The 17,894-nt window shown below is 45.9% G+C and overlaps 1 protein-coding gene across 2 annotated transcripts; it reads right to left on the reverse strand.

The window, feature by feature from the left end:
* Positions 1-491: 491 nt before the first annotated feature.
* On the reverse strand, positions 492-17,620 carry UTP14A (UTP14A small subunit processome component). Of its 2 annotated transcripts, XM_040999842.1 has the most exons (15): positions 17,548-17,620; positions 16,487-16,562; positions 15,751-15,821; positions 15,263-15,327; positions 13,782-13,924; positions 13,378-13,533; positions 9,330-9,449; positions 9,136-9,230; positions 8,191-8,314; positions 8,028-8,105; positions 7,173-7,572; positions 5,559-5,953; positions 3,370-3,563; positions 3,151-3,250; positions 492-906 (listed from the first exon to the last, which is right to left on the reverse strand). In XM_040999842.1, exons 1-15 carry the CDS (start codon positions 17,571-17,573, stop codon positions 634-636), a joined length of 2,316 nt encoding a protein of 771 aa, XP_040855776.1. In that variant the 5' UTR covers positions 17,574-17,620; the 3' UTR covers positions 492-633. The 2 variants fall into 2 exon arrangements, with proteins under 2 accessions (XP_040855776.1, XP_040855777.1); XM_040999843.1 differs by lacking the exon at positions 13,378-13,533 and having other exon boundaries at positions 17,548-17,610.
* Positions 17,621-17,894: the final 274 nt, after the last annotated feature.

Consider the following 17,894-nt stretch of genomic DNA (forward strand, 5'->3'; position numbering starts at 1 on the left):
CACATGACCCTCATTCTGTAAAAGGAGGGGCAAAACCCGTTACAAGAAGAGAGGAAGTGCTGGATGTTCAGGACAGCAAACTGCACAAGTTGGGGGCTTTGGGCATGCAAAGTGAAGGCGCTGCACACCTGGCGACAGGACCAGTGGCAGCACTGTCCTGGTCCTGTATCATTCTAGGGCAGAATGCAGTGGTTTTCTTTGTACTCCTGCTCTAAGCTTCAGGTTAGAACACACATCGGTGTGTCACTATTTCTGACTCTCCAAATGGCCAGTTGTGGCACATTGTATCTTGCCTGTGATGTATTTAAAATCATACAAATATTCTATACTCTGATTGAGGTCAACTCTAGAAAATATTGGGTGAGAAAATCAGGTTCCCCAACAAATGCCTCCAGAGAAATGCAAGGCAGGTGCATCCAAAGGTGAGCAACTTTAAAAAAGACATTTATTCAACTGCGAGACAACACAGCATTCACTCAACTTAAGCAGATAAAAACGCCTTTATTTTTAAAATGTGATTTAGCCACACCCAGTGTGTGGAGCCAGTTGTGAAGTTGATCTTGTAGCAGTGGAGACAGGTGGAACGGTCAGGGCTATGTGTGCTGGGTACCAAGATGTCACTCCTCTGGCCATTTAGTCTGCAGAGGTATTCTGCAACTGTTTTCTCTGACTTGTAGACAGTCGTTTGGGATTGTTCTGCATGACAGAGAGGTCTGACCTTGGGGAAGAGCGGTAGCCCACATCCTCTGCTTTTATGGGCTTAATGATATGGCCTGGCTTGGTGACAATCTTGGGAGCGGTCAGTTTCTGGAAGGCCCTCTGGGTATTCCATGTGGATCCTATAGGGGTCTGGATGGTCCTTTCAAACTGCTGATGATGGGTAAAGGGATATGGAAGCACATGCACCTGCAAAAGGGAAGGAAGAAGTGATTCGGTGGGAGCCAGGCCCAGGGGGTAGCTGTTTCCTTTAACAGCAGCTCATAGGATGGGCACAGGCGGGTTTACAGGGAGATTGTGATGGGGTGAAGCTGCCCAGAGCTAGGGCTCCCACGTCACCCGAGGTCCCAATCTGCTTGAGACCATCTGAGAGCAGCAGAATTGAATTAGAACTCTCTGAGGCTGACCCAACAACTCTCTGAGGCTGACAGACGACCCACACATGTCTAACCACTGCCAGTCCAAGGCTACTGCCTCCAAGTGGGCCCTCCTAGCTAATGCCCTGACTGGAAGGGATACCTGGGCACTGTGTACCTCTGTGGGTTTATCTATCCCCTTCAAGCTCCCAATCTCTCCTCTCATGAATACATGGGACTCATCTCTAATTTGAAAGGCAGAGTTAAGAGAGAGAGGGAAAAAGGGAAGGAGGAAGAGACTGAGAGATCTATCCACTGATTCACTTCCTACAATACTCAATGCTGGCCCAGGCCAATGCCAGGAACCTGGAAATTGATCCAGCTCTCCCATGTAGTAGAGCCATCTTCTGCTGTCTTCACATCAGCAGGGAGCTAGATCAGCAGTGGAAGGGCTGGGCCTTAGACAATGGCTCAACCCTCTGTGGCACAACTCTGGCCCCAGAATTCATGTTTTAAGGATTCCAAAGACATGCTACTGCATCATAAACTCTACTGGGCTATTGTGCTTATTAGTTTTATCCTCTTTTGGCATCACAGAATGTGGAGCTGAAGACTCTAGATAAATGGCAAGGGTACTCTCTCTTGGACCCAAGGTTTGGGTTCAAGATGGGAGTGGTCCGCTTAAGTTAATGAGGAGCAGCATGGCAGAACCAGTAGCAGAATCAGAACCAAGGCCTCCTGTTTCCTTCCCTGGTACTACTACTCTCTACTCCAACATAATGCTATCTTCAGATGCTGAAGTAGCACTCCCCTAATGGCCCAAAGCAAAAAAAGCAAACAAGTAGAAAAATAAAAGGCAGTGTTTGGAGGGCAGCTGTGGCCATGCTATTTGCTGGTCCTGAAGGAAGCAGATGTTCTTTCAGTTGAGGGAATGGCCCATTCGATTAGATGGTTAGAGCTGCGTATGTCATTCATGGTGGGGGGAGGGGGCAGAGAGAGTAAAGAACACTGTCTCAGGAATACGCTTCTCCCCTACACCACGAAGCACTCTATTGTATGCTAGACCCTACGGTATATAGCTTATTAATAAGATGATAAAAATCAAGGGAGACTCTTGAGAGCTTGTCAATCAGTTTGTTACGATTGCATTAGAAACAAACAGGGTAAGACCCCAGGGAGGGGAAGGTGGCCTTTACGTTGCAGTTCCCACCCTACTCATCACCTGGAACCCCGGGCTGTTCCAGCACCCTCTGCCCCTCCTGCATCCTGTAACTGCCCACTCAACTGCCTATTTTCTACGTAATGACCTTCAATTGGGATTACCGTGGTTACAAATCAATTTCTGCAGATTGGCCCACAAAATAGATCAAATTAGAGTATCACTGAAATGTGTATTTTCACTACCTGTAGTTTTTTTCAGGAGGGAAAATGTTGACTCATTTCAATATTGTTCTGGCTGGGGACAGATCTCGGAATTGAAGAGGACATGAAGGTCGCCCAGGCCTGTCTCATTTTGAGTCCCCTGACATGTTCCCACCTCCCCAGCCTGCCTATTTTGTCTCTGGATTGTCACAAAGTTTCTCCTGACATTCTGCCTGTACTCTAACTTGACTGTACACAGTAAACGTCAGTACATCCCGATGACCATGATTCTGCTCCAAGTTTCTTTTACGAATTTCCCTAGTTACTACGATAATTTCAAATCTTTTCACCTCCTTAAGTACCAGTTTTTCTTAAGCCTTCCAACCTTTGAGCACTGCTGACTTTAAATACCAAGCCTGTGGGATGGTCATTCTTGGCTGGGTAGCGCAGTGCGAAATACAGACTTGCCAGGATGCTGCTTGTAAACGTAAGCCGCCTTCCCAGCCAGTCACTGCAATGCACGGTCTCTCGGGAATTACGAATCTCACAGGCAGGGAAAACAGCAGATTGAACTCTGCGGTAAAGATCACACCCCCCCCAAATAAAATCACACATCCCTCTGGAGCAGTGACCACTAGATCACTAGAACATTCCCCTGGAGCAAGACAGCTGGGCAGCAAAGTGAGTGGGCAGCTGGAGAGCGCTCTAACCCCACCTGATGAGCTGCCACATGGATGTTGCGCTTCTCATTGATAATCACATTGGGCAAATTCTTGTCCTTTCGTGGAGGCCCCTCAGGGGCTTTAATCAGAAACCTGGGAAGTAAAGCAATAGAACAAGGAGCATTAAGGACCGAAGTCAGAAGGGCTGGGAGGGCTCTCAAGGATGAGGTGGGAGAACGTGGCCTGGTGGCCTGTTCCTAACTCATTCTTACCGGCGTCTTTTCTTGGCACTGGGCTTCAGGCCCATTCCACCCCACTCGCCCCAGCCCGGCAGGGTCAGGTCCACATCCTTTGGCTTACTGGCCTCCACAGCTTCCCTCTTTTCTCTCAAGAAGTCTCTGATGACATCATCCCCAGCAAAAGCTTCCTTGATTATCTGCTTTTGGTCTCGCTCCTTTTCATCTTCCTGAGAAGAAACGAAGAGTGAACTAGCTGCAGCTTCATGGCAAGAACGCTTGAATTTTTGGCCTGTGACATTTTAGCGCCCCCTAGGGGAAAATGCTGAACTATGATCTTTTAAATACAAGCCAATTAGTAGCCAATCATGCTCTAATTTTCTTCTCACTAGGGCAGGGGTGGGGAACCTTTCTTCTGCCAAGGGCCATTTGCATATTTAGAACGTAATTCATGGGCCATATAAAGTTATCAACTCAAAATTATCCTGCTATAGATTTACTGAATTTCAAGTCCCACCTGTGGTTGCCTTGGCAGGACCAGCCCAAATGATTTCGTAGGCCTTATAAGGCCTGCGGGCATGACTTTTCTCACCCCCTGCTCTAGAGAAAGCTATCCCCAGCTTGATACCATGAAACACTTTTATTTTTAAAGCCATTTACTTGAAAGGCAAGAGTCAGGCACTCTCTTTCTCTCTCACACACAGAACTCTTCCATTCACTGGTTTACTCCTCAGATGTCCACATCAGTAGCCAGCCAGTAATTCTATCCAAATATCCCATGTGGGTGGTAGGAACCCAAGAACTTAAGCCATCATCTGCTGTCCCCCAGGTTCATTAGTTGGAAGTTGGGAAAGGAAGCAGATTTTGATCTCAGGCACCTGGAGATGGGATGTGGGTATCCTATGAGATGGTCTAGCCCACTGTTCCACAATGGCCACTCAGTATGACCCAGCATTAACCTTTTAGGAAGGAAGCTGAAAGGCAGAGGATCTGTGTTGCTAGCCTGAGCTCCAGGTAGCCTGGTCCAAGTGGACCCTTCCTCTAGCTCATGTCACCGAAGAGATAGATAGGCACCGCTTAACTCTAGCAGTTTCAGTCATGTAAGTGAGCGAGTGCAGGACCACGTGAGATCTCATGGAGTCAAGGAAACTTCAGGAATAGCTCAGTATTCGCTTCCAAGGGGCCCTCCCTGGGAGCCGGTAACAGCTTTGACTCCCTTCCCCTGAGGGCAGCTGGAGAGTCTTCAAGACAAGTTTTGGAGGTTCAGGGTTTTAGGATGTGGGGGATCTTGGAGGTACCCACGTACCTGGATCTATGAGAATAGTTCCAAAAATTCATGAAGGGGCTGGCACCATGGTGTAGTAGCTTAAGCCTCCACCTGCAGTGCAAGCATCCCATATGGGTGTTGTTCAAGTCCTGGGTGCTTCACTTCTGATCTAACTACCTGCTTATGACCTGGGAGAGCAGCTAAAGACGGACCAAATCCTTAGGCCCCTGTAGCATATGGGAGATGTTGAAGAAGCTCCAGACTCCCGGCTTTGGGACAGCCCAGCTCTGGCTATTGCTGTCACTTGGGGAGTGAACCAGCGGATTGAAGAGCTCCCTCTGTCTCTTTTTCTGTAAATCTGCCTTTCAAATAATGAATGAATGAATGAATCTCTGTAAAAAAAAAAATCATGGAAAAATAGAATTCACAGATGTTTAATTTGGTACAAAATGTTCTGAAACTATAAACCATATTTTCCTAATATGCATTTTGCACAGGCTATCTGAAGGCTCCTGTATGCCTGAATTTCAAAACTCCCCCCCCCGCCCCTAACAATTTTATTTGAAAGGCAGAATTACAGATAAAGAGAAACACACACACACACAACAGGAAAGCATGGAAAGCATGAGCTGCTTTTTCAGGTGTCTTAGTGGGGAGCTGGATCAGAAGTACTGCAGCTGGGACTCAAACCTGTACCCCTATGGGATGCTAACTTAAGAGGCAGCAGCTTAACTTGCTCCAAGCCTTTGTTAGATCAAAATGGAACTCTTCATTTTCTGAACATTTCAAAGCATCTTCACATTATGGCCGTCACAGGACCTAACCTGGTTGTAGACTCCCTCAGGCCTCATAACTGCTGACATATATCCCTGGGGAAAACCAGCTGCATGGACTTTCCCTTGTGGCAAAAGGACCCTTTGCGCAGCACTTCTGGATCCAGGACCCTGTCTCTGCTCACCAGCTCCTGTATCGTGGGAACAGCCAACGACTTCACAGAGGGTGACTTTGTGGTTAGGAGGTTCTGTAGATCGATCATTTGTTCCTTCTTTTTCTTCCCTGTAGGGGCATCAGAGCTCCTTGCCCTCTGCCCTTGAGCTGTGGGTCTGGGTGGCTCCTGCTGCAAGAGGTCCCCTCTTTTGCCTAGGTCGTCCAGCTCTTCTAGAGTCTGTATTCTTTCTGGTCTTTGCAGCAACAGAGGCTCCTCCTCTTCCGGGGTTGGGGTTGCCTCCTCTCTCTTGGCCTGGACAGCAGTGTCCACTGAGCTTACTTTTTGCTTCTTGGCTCGATGGTTGTCCTTGTTGAATTTCTGAGATAGTGTCCTCAATTCAGACAGCACCTCCTGGGTACTGGAATCTGGGGGAGGGGGAAGGGTGGAGATGAAGAAACTGTCAGAAAAGGGGTGTGGATGGTGCCCTGTTGATGAGTACTTGTTGCATACCCACTGGGTGCTAAGTGCTCTTTTAGCCACTCTAATAAGGATGAAGGGGGAAGAGACAACTCTATAGGCTGGGTCTCCTGGAGAGCTCACTACTGGCCATCTGTAAGGGAGCAGGCAATGGAATTTAACAATGCAAAGCAGAATGTTGGGAGGCAGACTCCTTGGGGCCCATTCCCAGCTCTGCCAATGGCACGTAGAATACTTAGGATTGTGGCTTAATTTTTCTGCATGCCATATCCTGTTTGGGAAGAACCCCTCCCCTGCCAGCCAAGTCCCAAATCTGAAAAGAGAAAGTCATTTTTAACAGGTGCCCTCTATATGCACTTCCTTCCTTGTAATCTGTGCTTTATTACTTATAAATACATTACTAAGAACTAGTACCTTCTGAACAACAGGTCTTCTCAAAACAACTCTTTGCCATGTTAAAACAGATCTTCGCTGTCATCAATACCCCTGGCACCTATGTGAAATCATGTCGCACTTGAGGACAGCCAGGTGGCTGGGTGATTTCTGAATGTGGCAGGCCAGCTCTACTGAGGCTTAAGGATCCCTCGCATTGTTGGTCTTGGGTCTCTTGAAGACAGGGCGGAGAAGCTAATGCACACAGCTTCTGAGTGTGCGCTCGCAATTCTAACGCAGCACGCTGGTTGTGCAACAATTCCTAATTATAGAGCCCCTGCCGTACAGACCAGGAAGGGGCTCAGGGTGGCTCCTTGACTTTACAAAGTGAAAACTTCCAGCTGAGTTGAAGAAGTTTCATATCATCTCACAGTCCACCTAGGCAAGCCTATAGGTCAGCAGTTTTTGAGATCTGCCACTGCCAGACGCATAGCTCTGTGATCTGTCAGTCCCAGGAATTCTAATCATACCCCCCCACACCCATTAAAACTATCCAGTTAGGTCTTTCTGCAGATGGTAAGCTCCGGAAAGAGTAGAAAATGGGTCTGAACATAGTACATGTAGAGAGGGCTGCTTGTTACAGAAAAATGCTTATTATGAGCGTAATTACTCTTTAGGGACAAATCCCCAGAGTCTAACAGCTACCCCTGAGCAGCAGGTGGGGGTGGACAGTGAGCTCTCTCTCTCACAGAGTGTGGGTAGCACTAAGCTCTCCTCATCCGCATCCCAGCTCACCTTGAGGTTCCCGACTGTCCCCTGGCACAGCATCTTGGGTGAGCTCAGCTCTTTTCCTAAGAGATCGCCTTTCTTCAAACTCTTTCAACAAAGCTTCTTCCTCTGGCACTGGCTTTTCATCCTCCTCGCTTCCGGCCAGCTCAGGGGCCATGGGTTCCGGCTGCTCTTCAGGGTCCTTCTGGATTGCAGCCCCTGTAGGGTCACTGGTGTGGGCCCTGAGCATCCAGGGGTTTGGTCCGTCTGCATTGGTTTGGACTTCATTCACTGCATCAGGGACAAGTTCTTCCTCTTCTTTGGCGGCCCTGCCCTCCTCCTCCTCCTCCTCGTTCATGGAGGATGCCTGCAGTTTCTGCGTCAGTTCTTTGTTCTTGGCTAACTGCTCCTGCATAGCCTGGCGAGCCTGGCGAAAGGAGTCACAGCACGGAGCAGTATCATTAGCAACCACAATAACACCTTTCCCCAGCCTATTTTTAAAAGCTGCCTCCCTTCAATTGGCCTTATTAAGTATTTTTTGCTTGCACTGTACACATATCACTGTGCCAATGCCATGGAATAAAAAGGAAGACTTTTTTTTTTTGGTTCCTAAGGAATCAATGTGACCCGAGGATTAAAAAGAAGCCCCCCCCCCCCCGCCATTTTACTGGACTTGGCCTTCAATGCTGTTTCCCCTTTCATCTCTGCTTCTCTACACTGTTCCTGGGCATTTTCTTCTCTGCCTTATGGATTTGTCTGATGCTGTTTTAGTTTTTCTGGTTCTACATCCAACCTCATGACTTCTCTAACTCTGCTGCTTCTGGCATCCTTCGGGACCAATATCCCATTCTTTCCTCCAGTGTCACTCTTCTGTTGCCTTACCTCCAGGTCGTACTTGGCCATGATTGCCTTTGACTTGGCCCATTTGCCACTGTTCTGGTGCTTTAGGCTCATTCGCTCCTGAAAAGAAAGGGGCACCGTGACCTCCTCTGTGCCTTCCAGGGCAAGTAGCTTCAGAGGGGGCAGGGGCAAGAAGCAAGCTCACCATCATTCTGGCCCTTTCCATTTTCTCCAGTTCTACCAGTGCAGCAAGTGGATTAACCTTCCGCAGGTGCTCAAAGTCTTTGAGGGCGTTCTTGGCCTTTCCTTTCCTCAAAATCTTATGATACCTGCAGATGGCAGATGGGGAGGAGGGAAGCGTGGAGACTGAGCTGCAGCACTGATGCCAAGGATGCAAGTGCCCATACTACCCAAGGGGTTTCCTTACATGCAAGGGACAGAATGGATCTCACAAAGCTAGCTGACTAGGGGAAGCCATGGGGTTGGCAGCTTAGTGGGACTGTTGCTCCCTAGAGTCCCCAAGGGCACACCCATGCAGAGCTCAAGGGAGAAGCAAAATAAGTTTCAAAGAGGCAAAACTAAACAAAGCCAACCAAACAAAATAATAAGAAAACTACGCAAAAAGTCCTACAGGTCTCAACAGCTACTGAACGCAGAACTTGGAGAGAATAGAAAACAAGAAAACAAGGGGGCCACTATTGTAGTGTAATAGGTACAGTCACAGTCTGTGATGTCAGCATCCCATAGGACTACTGGTTTGAGTTCTGGCTGTTCACTTCCCATCTAGATCCTTGCTAATGGCCTGGGAGAAGCAGTAAGAGATGTCCCAAGTCCTTGGGCCCCTGCACCCATGCAGGACAGAGATGAAGCTCCTGGCTTTAACCCGGCTCAACCCTGGCTGATGTAGCCATCTGGAAGTTGAACCAATGGATGGAAGAGCTCTCCCTGCCCCTCCCTCCAACTTTGTCAAATCAATCAATTAGAGAGAGAGAGAGAGAGAGAGAGAGAGAAGCAAAACCCAAAATGAAAGGCGCAGCTGTAGGCAAAAGTGTCAGTTGGGATCACTTTCACATGAACTCAATCACCACCACAGCCGACCAAGGCTCTCTCAGGATCAGCCACAGTACAGCAGCTTATTGGCACGCCTTACTTTTTGCTTTTGATTTTCTTCTCTCTTCGTGCTTTGGCCTCATAGTAGGACTGCAGAGCCCGGGCCCTCTGAAGCTCTGCGCGGCGCATCTTAGCCTGTAAGCAAACGGCACTCACGGTGACGCTGGGCCCAAGGGCAGACACTGGGAAAGAACTCAGCAGGCTTGTGCTGGTCAAGGGGCCCGTGACACTTACCTCTTCCAGGCTCATGGCTTTCAGAGAGGCCTTTTCCACAGGAGTCAGCAAAGGGTCAGTCACTGGCTGCTTGTTCTTATGGAGGAGGTTAAAGACTTCCTGCTCCAGGGGGGTTCTTGCCTTAAAAAGGTGAGAGTATGGGAAATCTTAGGCCATGTTCTTCCAGCTCTCTTTAACATCTGGCTAATTGGTGGCTTTATAACTATAATCACTAACCGGATGTGACTGGCTGGTTACAGCAAGAGAAAAATGTTCTAGGTTTGCTTGTTAAATAAAGTCTCATTTTATTCTGGTTTAAGAAACTTCAGCAAAGGGATTCAATATTCTTTGGTATTACTCAGTGTTCAGTGGTATTACTGTGTTCAGGTTCCCAACATATACAAAACCAAAATCCACTCTCTCAAGCATCTAAGTGGGATGCCCTTGAAGGCTAAAACTGGGAACCAGCAACATAATCCAGTTCTCCCATATGGATGGCAGGAACCCAGTTGAGCCATCACTGATGCTTCGCAGCACCTGCACTGGCAATAAGCTGGAGTCAGGAGCAGAACTGGGAATCTACCCCAAGTGCTCCAGTTTGGAACCACCAGCCCAAATGCCCATTCAGAAACCGTCTTGATTATAACATTCTGGGATTCCCAGTTGTAAGGCAAATGTGTACCTCAAATATACTTAACAATACAGGGGCTGTTCACAAAGAACTGGTGCTTAGGCTACTAATTAAGAAGCTCACGCCCCTTATGGAAGTATCTGGGTTCAATCTTGACTTCAGCGCCCGGTTCCACTTCTCAGCAGATGCAGACGCTGGGAGGCAGTAGTGATGACTGGGGTAATTAGGCTTCCTCACCCACAAGGGAGACCTGAACTGTGACCTACTTCCCAGACTTGGTTCCACTCCATCCCGGACTACTGTGAGTATTTGGGGAATCAACCAGTGGATGGAAGCTCCCTGTCTCTCAAACAAGCAAAAGAATATTTCCAGAGGGAAGGGGTGGGGGGAAAGGTTGGATCTTAAGCATCATTTGGCAATGACTATAACCGGGAAGTGTATCTACATAACAGCTCAGAGAACCTCGACCTGTTTCTAACCACAGCCAACTGGTACATTTATGTCTTTTGATATCATGAATTATTGATGAAAGGAAATGAGAAAAACATGACAACCTAGGCATAGTCTACAATCACTTGATGGCAAGGGTCTGTATTTTAACTTTCTGAGTACAAAAAGATACTGAGTACAATACTAACTTTAAAAAAATAATTGACTTTTATGACCTGTTTCTGGATAGTTCAAACTTAACTCATTTTCTAACTTTGGCTCCAACTCCTCAGTTCCTAGTTAATTTTTGCAGCAAGCCAGAGTCTATCCATATGAAATGAATGAACTCTATACCAGTCATTTCACATGTCAACAAAAGACCCCGTTTGCATCTTGAACTGAAATTGTGAGGCCAGCTAAAATAATCATGCCATGGTCCATTCTAGCAAGGCACAAAGATGGCACCAGTCAACAAGGCCAATTGCAAACTGCACACACATATTATACGTGGTTTTCTCCAATAGCCACACACATCACGGACACTATTAACTTTGCAAAAATCTGGGCAAACACATCATCATGCCACACAGTGCTATTGATTTAGCCATAAACACATTCTTCTGCATAATAAAAGTGCATGTTCTTCCATTTTTAGTATTTTCAGCAGTGATCAGTCACAGGCTACAAAGTGATTTATATTACAATGTTGTAATCTGCAATTCAATTCACACTTATTGATTGCAGCTCCATTCTCAGCACTCGTGTGGCGTGCCATGAATACATAATTAAGATAGTTCCTGTCCTCATAGAGCTTACAGCCTCTCGGAGCCAAAAACAAACCCAAACACCACTAGCAACATCACATAATAGGCTAAGCATCATTCTACAGTGGTCATCGATCATAGGTGAAGGAACCATTAATTCTTATTAGGAGGTAAGCTAGGCTTGGGGGAAAGCAGTGTGTTTTGTGAATTAGCCTTTTAAGGCCTAAGTATAATTCTGTCAGGAGGAAAACAGCTGAAACCAAGAAACGAGCGTAAGGGGAAACCAGCTATAGGGAAATCAGTGGTAGGTCAGAGAGCAGTGTGTTGTCCAGGGTAGCTAAAAAGCAAAGTGCTTTCGTTTTTATTCTACAGGCGAGAGAGCCTTTGAGAGTTGTTAAGCAGCAGAGTGGCAATCAGTTTTCTGTTTTAGAAAGAAAGTCCTGGCGATATTGTTGAGGACAGATGTCAAGTTTCCAAATGAAAGGTGATGAGGCGCTCTACCAGGAGAGTGACAACGAAAATGCAAAGAGAAACCAGGGATCGCAGAGCTATTGCAGAGACAGAATTGATAGGACTAGTCAGCTGTATGGGCTGGGGAGGGAGGGCAGTCAAAGGGATAAACCGGAACCAGATGACAAGCTTTCTGCCTGGGTAACAGGGGCAGGGATTTAAACCACTCACAGAGTTACAGAATGAAGGTGCTGATGTGGTGCTGTAGGTTTTGGGAGACTGGAGAAAGGAAGTGCAGAACTTCCTTCGGATTGTGCTAAAATTTAAGGTGCACGTATGGAAGACCTAGGTGATATTTGCTGGTCATATGGAATATGGGTTTGCAGTTTGAAAAAGGGCGGGGAAGATGAAACAGTAGATGACACCAGCTCTTCCCAAAGCGCATCTCCCCTCATTTGAGAATGACAAGATTTATTGCATTTTGGAAAAAATTTAAAACTTAACTCCACTTTTAATAACATCAGGTTTCACACCCTGGGTTAGAAAAGAGGCTTCCTCACTATTTTTTTTTTTCATAAGTTGTTAATTTCCAATCTCTAGTAGGGGAATGTGGCAGCACTTTATAGCAGCAGAATCCTCCCACCCTCCTAGCTGATGATGAGTTCAGTCAAATACTAGTGGAGCCTATCAGCATGGGAAAGTGGGGGGAAGTATGAAGAAGTCACCTTACTTCGAGTACTTTGTAGTTTACAAATGCTTACTCATGCATCAGTTCATTTAATTCTTCTGAGCTAGAGTTCAGTGAAATCTTGGGAAGCTAGTACAGATTTTTATGATCAAAATAAAATAAATAAATCAATAAAATCCCAGAAACTCTAGCATTTACGCACTCCAAGCTGTAAGGAGTTGCTAGCTAAATATCACCCCTTGGACTAAGTGCTCTCTTATCTGTGTGCCACACTGACGTAATTTTAGAATGAAACGAATGGCACAGTGCATTCAACACACAGCATCTGGGCCCCACTCTGTCCTGAAGAGGTTGGACCAGTCTTACTGTAAGCTCTTCCTCCTCCACCGTTTCTTCTTTCATAAACAAACTGGCATTTTGCTGCCATTTCCCAGATTAGTGTCATTTGGAAAAAGCAAGGTACAGATACTACCATTTTCGCAACTAAAATGAAAGTAACCATGAAGACATAAAATAAAACTTTAACAACCACAGTGAAAAATTAGTAAAGTAATTATTTCTGGGTTAAGTACAGGCTAAAAATCAGTAGATGGGCTGGAGGATGGGTGCAATCAGATTTGTTACTAGGTATTTCCTACACTTTTTAATTTTTGAATCCTGCAAATTATATTACCTCTGATTTTTTTTTTCTAAACTCTCTCTTTATCCTGCAGCCACACTTTAAAACTAATCTTTTTTCATGTAGAAAAGGAAGCATTCTAGAAAGAGAATCGTAGTGACTTTCAAAAACATCACCAGATATATTTATCCCCATTATCAGCAGATACTTGAGTTTTAGCTATCTTGGCTAACAACATTTATTTTAATTTCCCTAGGATCAGAATTGGTCATTTATACTGACAGCTGTTTTAATGCAAAAATATAACCAAGCCTATGTACTACAAGCAAATGCTCTACTACTCCCCACTTCCCTTTCTGTTGGCTAAACTAAGGTGACATAAGGTAGGAATTAGGTTTCTTTTGTCCAATCACATCAACTGCCAGCTGTGAAATCTGCACATTGCAAAACATGAGTTTCCAAGTTCAGTTTCATTTCGCTGTACTCACCTTCCAGCCACCTAGCACATGCTCAATGGGAGCAAAGGCTGCTTGCTCCTTCTCCAGGGGAAACACCAGTTGCTTTGCTTGGCGGTTCTTCTGAACAATAGGATCCCATTTGGAGAGGACTTGGGAGGTTTTATTGAATGCCACTTCTCTGTGGATCTGAAGCAGGCAAAGTCCCATGAGATTAAGTATCAAACCCAACAGAGTAACAAGAAAGTAGGAGGTAATGTTGTTTCCTAGCCCCAAGAATCAGGATGTGGGAAAACGGCTCTGGCTTACCCTCTTGGGGCTGCCATTTTTAATCTTGCCTATGGTCAAAAAAATTATAACTTCTTTTTTGATTAACCCCATCTTCTCTTGTCAACTTCATTTCTTCCCAACAGGGAACCACTTTCTCAGTGACTTACCCGTTCAGCCTCTTCTTTGTTAAGAGGTAATTCCAGAGTCTTCTTTGATTTGACTCTGTTCAGTTGCTTTTTCACAGTGGCCAATGAGGATGAAGCTTTGACAGGCCCGAGCAGATCTGAAAGGACTAACTTTTCGCCTGTTCCTGTATAAAGGCCAAACTTTCTGGTTAGACTGAGAAGTGAAACAAAACAAGCAACAACAAAAAACTAACAAACCCCTTGGAAATTCATTCCTCAGGGGGTTGCCATGTAAATCAGCACCATGAACTTGCTGAAAAATCTCCTATGAAGGTAAAGGACACAGCACTATGGAACCTGGTCCCTGTGTGCCTTTCCACCTTCACATCACTCTCCACTTTCCACTATGCTCTAGTCACACAAGGCACCTTTCTAGTCATCAAACATCCTTACCTGTTTCTTCCTTAGCCCAGTAAGTACCAAGTTCTCAATTCTGTGAATATTTCAATGGCATAAAATTGCCACATTGTTCAAGTTTCATCTATACATGAAATATACATATATATTTAATCTATATAGATTATAAGTTAAAACTGTCACACTAGCTGTTCTCTTGACTGCAATGTTTTCTCCCACCTTTTAGACTTTTCTTATCTTTCACATCTCAGCTACAAGTTTGTTTATTTTTAAGATTTATTTATTTTTTATTACAAAGTCAGATATACAGAGAGGAGGAGAGACAGAGAGGAAGATCTTCCATCTGATGATTCACTCCCCAAGTGAGCGCAACGGCCGGTGCTATGCTGATCTGAAGCCAGGAGCCAGGAACTTCCTCCAGGTCTCCCACACAGGTGCAGGATCCCAAAGCATTGGGCCATCCTCTTCTGCTTTCCCAGGCCACAAGCAGGGAGCTAGATGGGAAGTGGAGCTGCTGGGATTAGAACCGGCGCCCATAGGGGATCCTGGCGTGTTCAAGGTGAGGACTTCAGCCACTGGGCCACGCCGCCAGGCCCTACAAGTTTGTTTCTTCAAAAACCTCTCATGACCAACCAATCTAAAGTAGCTAGCTACTCAGTCACTTGACTATATCATTCTGGGAAAGGGGAAGCTGGAGGTTAGTGAGGTGAGCACTAAGCTTTTGGAGCTCCATAGACTCCATTTTTAGATAATTTTCCGCTTTTTCCCCCCCAAGATGTATTCATTTTATTGGAAAATCATATCCACAGAGAAAAGGAGACAGAAAGATCCTCCATCAGCCGATTTATTCCCCAAGTGGCCTCAATGGCTGGAGCTGAGCCTATTCAAAGTCAGGAGCCTGCAACCTCTTCTGGGTCTCCCATGCAGGTACAGGGTCCCAAGGCTTTGGGCTGTCCTCTACTGCTTTCCCAGGCCACAAGCAGGAAACTGGCTGGGAAGTGGAAAAGTCAGGGATATGAATCCGTGGCCATATGGGATCCTGGTGCAAGGAAGGCAGGGACTTTAGCAGGGCCACTGCGTTAGATATTTTTCTTTGTAAAACTTACCTTCACAACTGACGTTGAACTCTGACACCTTCAGACTAGCCTCAGACCTCTCAGCCAATTTCCGCCTGAAATTAGGCAAAAGAATTTAATAGGAATGGATTGATTTTATGGGGTATGTGTGTCGGAGGACCAAACACTTCTCTCTTTAAATAAGTCTTGCTTTGTAGGGGCAAGTTTTACTCCAAAGCAATCAGGAAATCCGTTCCTAACCTGGATTTGGTAATCTAACCCTTGACTCTTTTTCTTTATGCATATTTAACCATCTAAAACAAGATAATGAAGTATAGTGGAAAACACATTGAACTTAGTATCCAAATAATTGAAGGTCTGACACAAATAACAGCATGAAGAATAATAGGTAGCAATTACATAATGCTTTCTATGTTCCAGGCACTGTTCGATCTTTACATTAGGCATCGAATGGAAGCTGCAAAGCAGTTGCATGGAATCAGCTAACTGGAATCTGCTCAAACAAGGCAAACTGTTACCTGTTCTTTCCATCGAGGGAGCTGATAGCTTCCAGAAGCTTTTGGTGTTTTCTCTCTCCATCACTATCCCCCTAGACACAGAAAAGGGAAAAAACTGTCCGAATGTTGATGTAGGGTAGGAGAAACAATGTGGAAATTGAGGACCATGTTAAATTTTTCATTCCTTTGGTCAGTAGAGAACTTAGGAACCAGACAGGTATCATGAACGAGGCGTTTTGTTTCAAAGAACTTCAAAATCCAAACTCCCCCATAAGAAGGGACATGGATCCTTAGTAACTTGGGAACTAAAGCCATTCGCTTGTCTTAACTTGTTTTGAGAAGAAGAAAAAGTTAATGTTTCTCTACAGTATGTGGTTGTATAGCTTGACACCAAAACACACATGTAAGTTATAGCCAGTCACTAAGGTGTCTTTTCCTAGGGAAAAAAAGCAACCCCCCACCATTATTAAAGCATATATAGAGAGACATACATATTTAACTAGCGTTATTAAGTAACTCCACAGAAATCCATACTTGAGAGATCTTATAACAACATGTATTTGGGGCTCATAAATGAAAGCAGACAGGACAGCGATTGTAACTTAGAGTCTTCAAACTTACACAGCACTTAACACGAAGTTCTAATGAACTGGAATTTGAGATTAAGCAAATATATAGGGAATGTTCCCACTGCAATCCTTTCTAAGAATGTGCAGTGTATCCCGATTTTGAGGACAGTTGAGCAGTTGTCACCCACCTCGTCTTCACTGGCGCTCAAGGGGTAGTCTTTTGGTAAATCCACTAGTTCTTCCCGTTGGCCTAAAGCCAGAAGGCTGGTAAAGGAGGCAATGGAAAATATCATCATTTGAAATCACTCTTTCAAAAACAAACTCTAGTAAGACATGCATACTCGTATCCTGTGGAAGTGTTGTAACTGACTTTGGAAATGTGTCAAGCCATTAAACTTAGAAGTCATTCGGCATCTCCAAGAACTGAGCTAGTGGTTGGTGACATCCATGAAGAGCTGCATGGAAGAAGGGATGCAGCACTCTTCCAGGGCTGGCCCTGCATTTCCAATGGACCCGTGGGATGCTGTAATGACAGCAGGTCCTTGGTAAGGTGGCCAAAGCCACTGATGCTGGGTCCTTGACACGAGGCAGTTAGATGATTAACTTTTCTAATCATCTAACAAAACAGACAGCTTGAGAGATGTGGGCTTTTGTCAAAAGTGGATTCTATTAATTTGTTCCTAGGAATGGAAAAATGCGGAATTAAAAAGTAGTTAAGTAAGCCATTTCCCCTGGAGCAGGTGCTTTGCGCTAGAGCCTGGTACCTAAGGCAGCGCAGAGTACTTGTTAACTCTAATCGGTACTGAGCAGGCAAACACAAACAAAAGGACTATTTTTAGATTCGGGGGGGGGAGGGTAACTAAATATCGGAGCACTAACTACATGTAGGAAGACTATGATTAGGAAATGTTTCCAATATCAGGAAAGTTTAGAACGTGCTGTCCCGCCTGCGCCGAGATTGTTCAATAAGGCCCGGCAGAGGCAGAAAAGGGAGTCACGTGACAAGGCAACACAGTAAACTGTATAGGCAGAACCCACGTCAATACTTCCAGGGATGCCGCTGAAAGGTTCAGGAGGCAATTACACGCAGAGTTTAAACAGTTGGAAGCCCAAGTGTGAACCAGTGGCAAAGTATTAGGAGGGGAAGTAACTGCCACCTGTTGAAAGCCGGCGGCCCGTTTCTAAATGCCGGGGAATCTGGCCCTCAACGAGACTCAGATGTCCCCATCTATCCTTTTCAACCCCTCACCTCTTCGCATCCCGGATCGCGCTCATCTCAGGAACCTGCCTCGCTCACATGGGAGAGCGGAAGTCGAAAGGGAGACGATTTCCGTGCCGGCCGCAAGCTATTTTAGTTTCCGCCAATCGCTTGCGACACGCGATGTCACTTCCGCTTAGCGCGAACCGAATGGGAGACGCCAGCGGCCGGGCGTGAGGGCGGGGTGGCCTGCGGGAACCTGGGCGGCTGGCGGCGGCGCGGCGGGTGGGGCTTGCCTCGTCCCGCCCCCGGCCTCCAGGCCCTCCGTGCGTGAGTTTAGGTTGTATTCTTCGTCCTTTCCTAATCCAAAAGGTGAGCCTGCAGTGCCCCTCTCAGTG

This window comes from Ochotona curzoniae, unplaced genomic scaffold, assembly GCF_017591425.1.
Source record: "Ochotona curzoniae isolate NIBS_2020 unplaced genomic scaffold, NIBS_Ocur_1.0 scaffold_1852, whole genome shotgun sequence".
NCBI classification, from domain to species: domain Eukaryota; kingdom Metazoa; phylum Chordata; class Mammalia; order Lagomorpha; family Ochotonidae; genus Ochotona; species Ochotona curzoniae.

Bases quoted from the DNA above. Each gene is read 5' to 3' on its own strand.
- UTP14A (XM_040999842.1), bottom strand. From the start codon at position 17,573: ATGAGCGCGATCCGGGATGCGAAGAG. The intron at 13,925-15,262 runs GTAAGTTTTACA...GCCTTTATACAG, and splicing joins GTTCAACGTCAGTTGTGAAG to GAACAGGCGAAAAGTTAGTC. The intron at 9,231-9,329 runs GTAAGTGTCACG...GTTTGCTTACAG, and splicing joins AAGCCATGAGCCTGGAAGAG to GCTAAGATGCGCCGCGCAGA.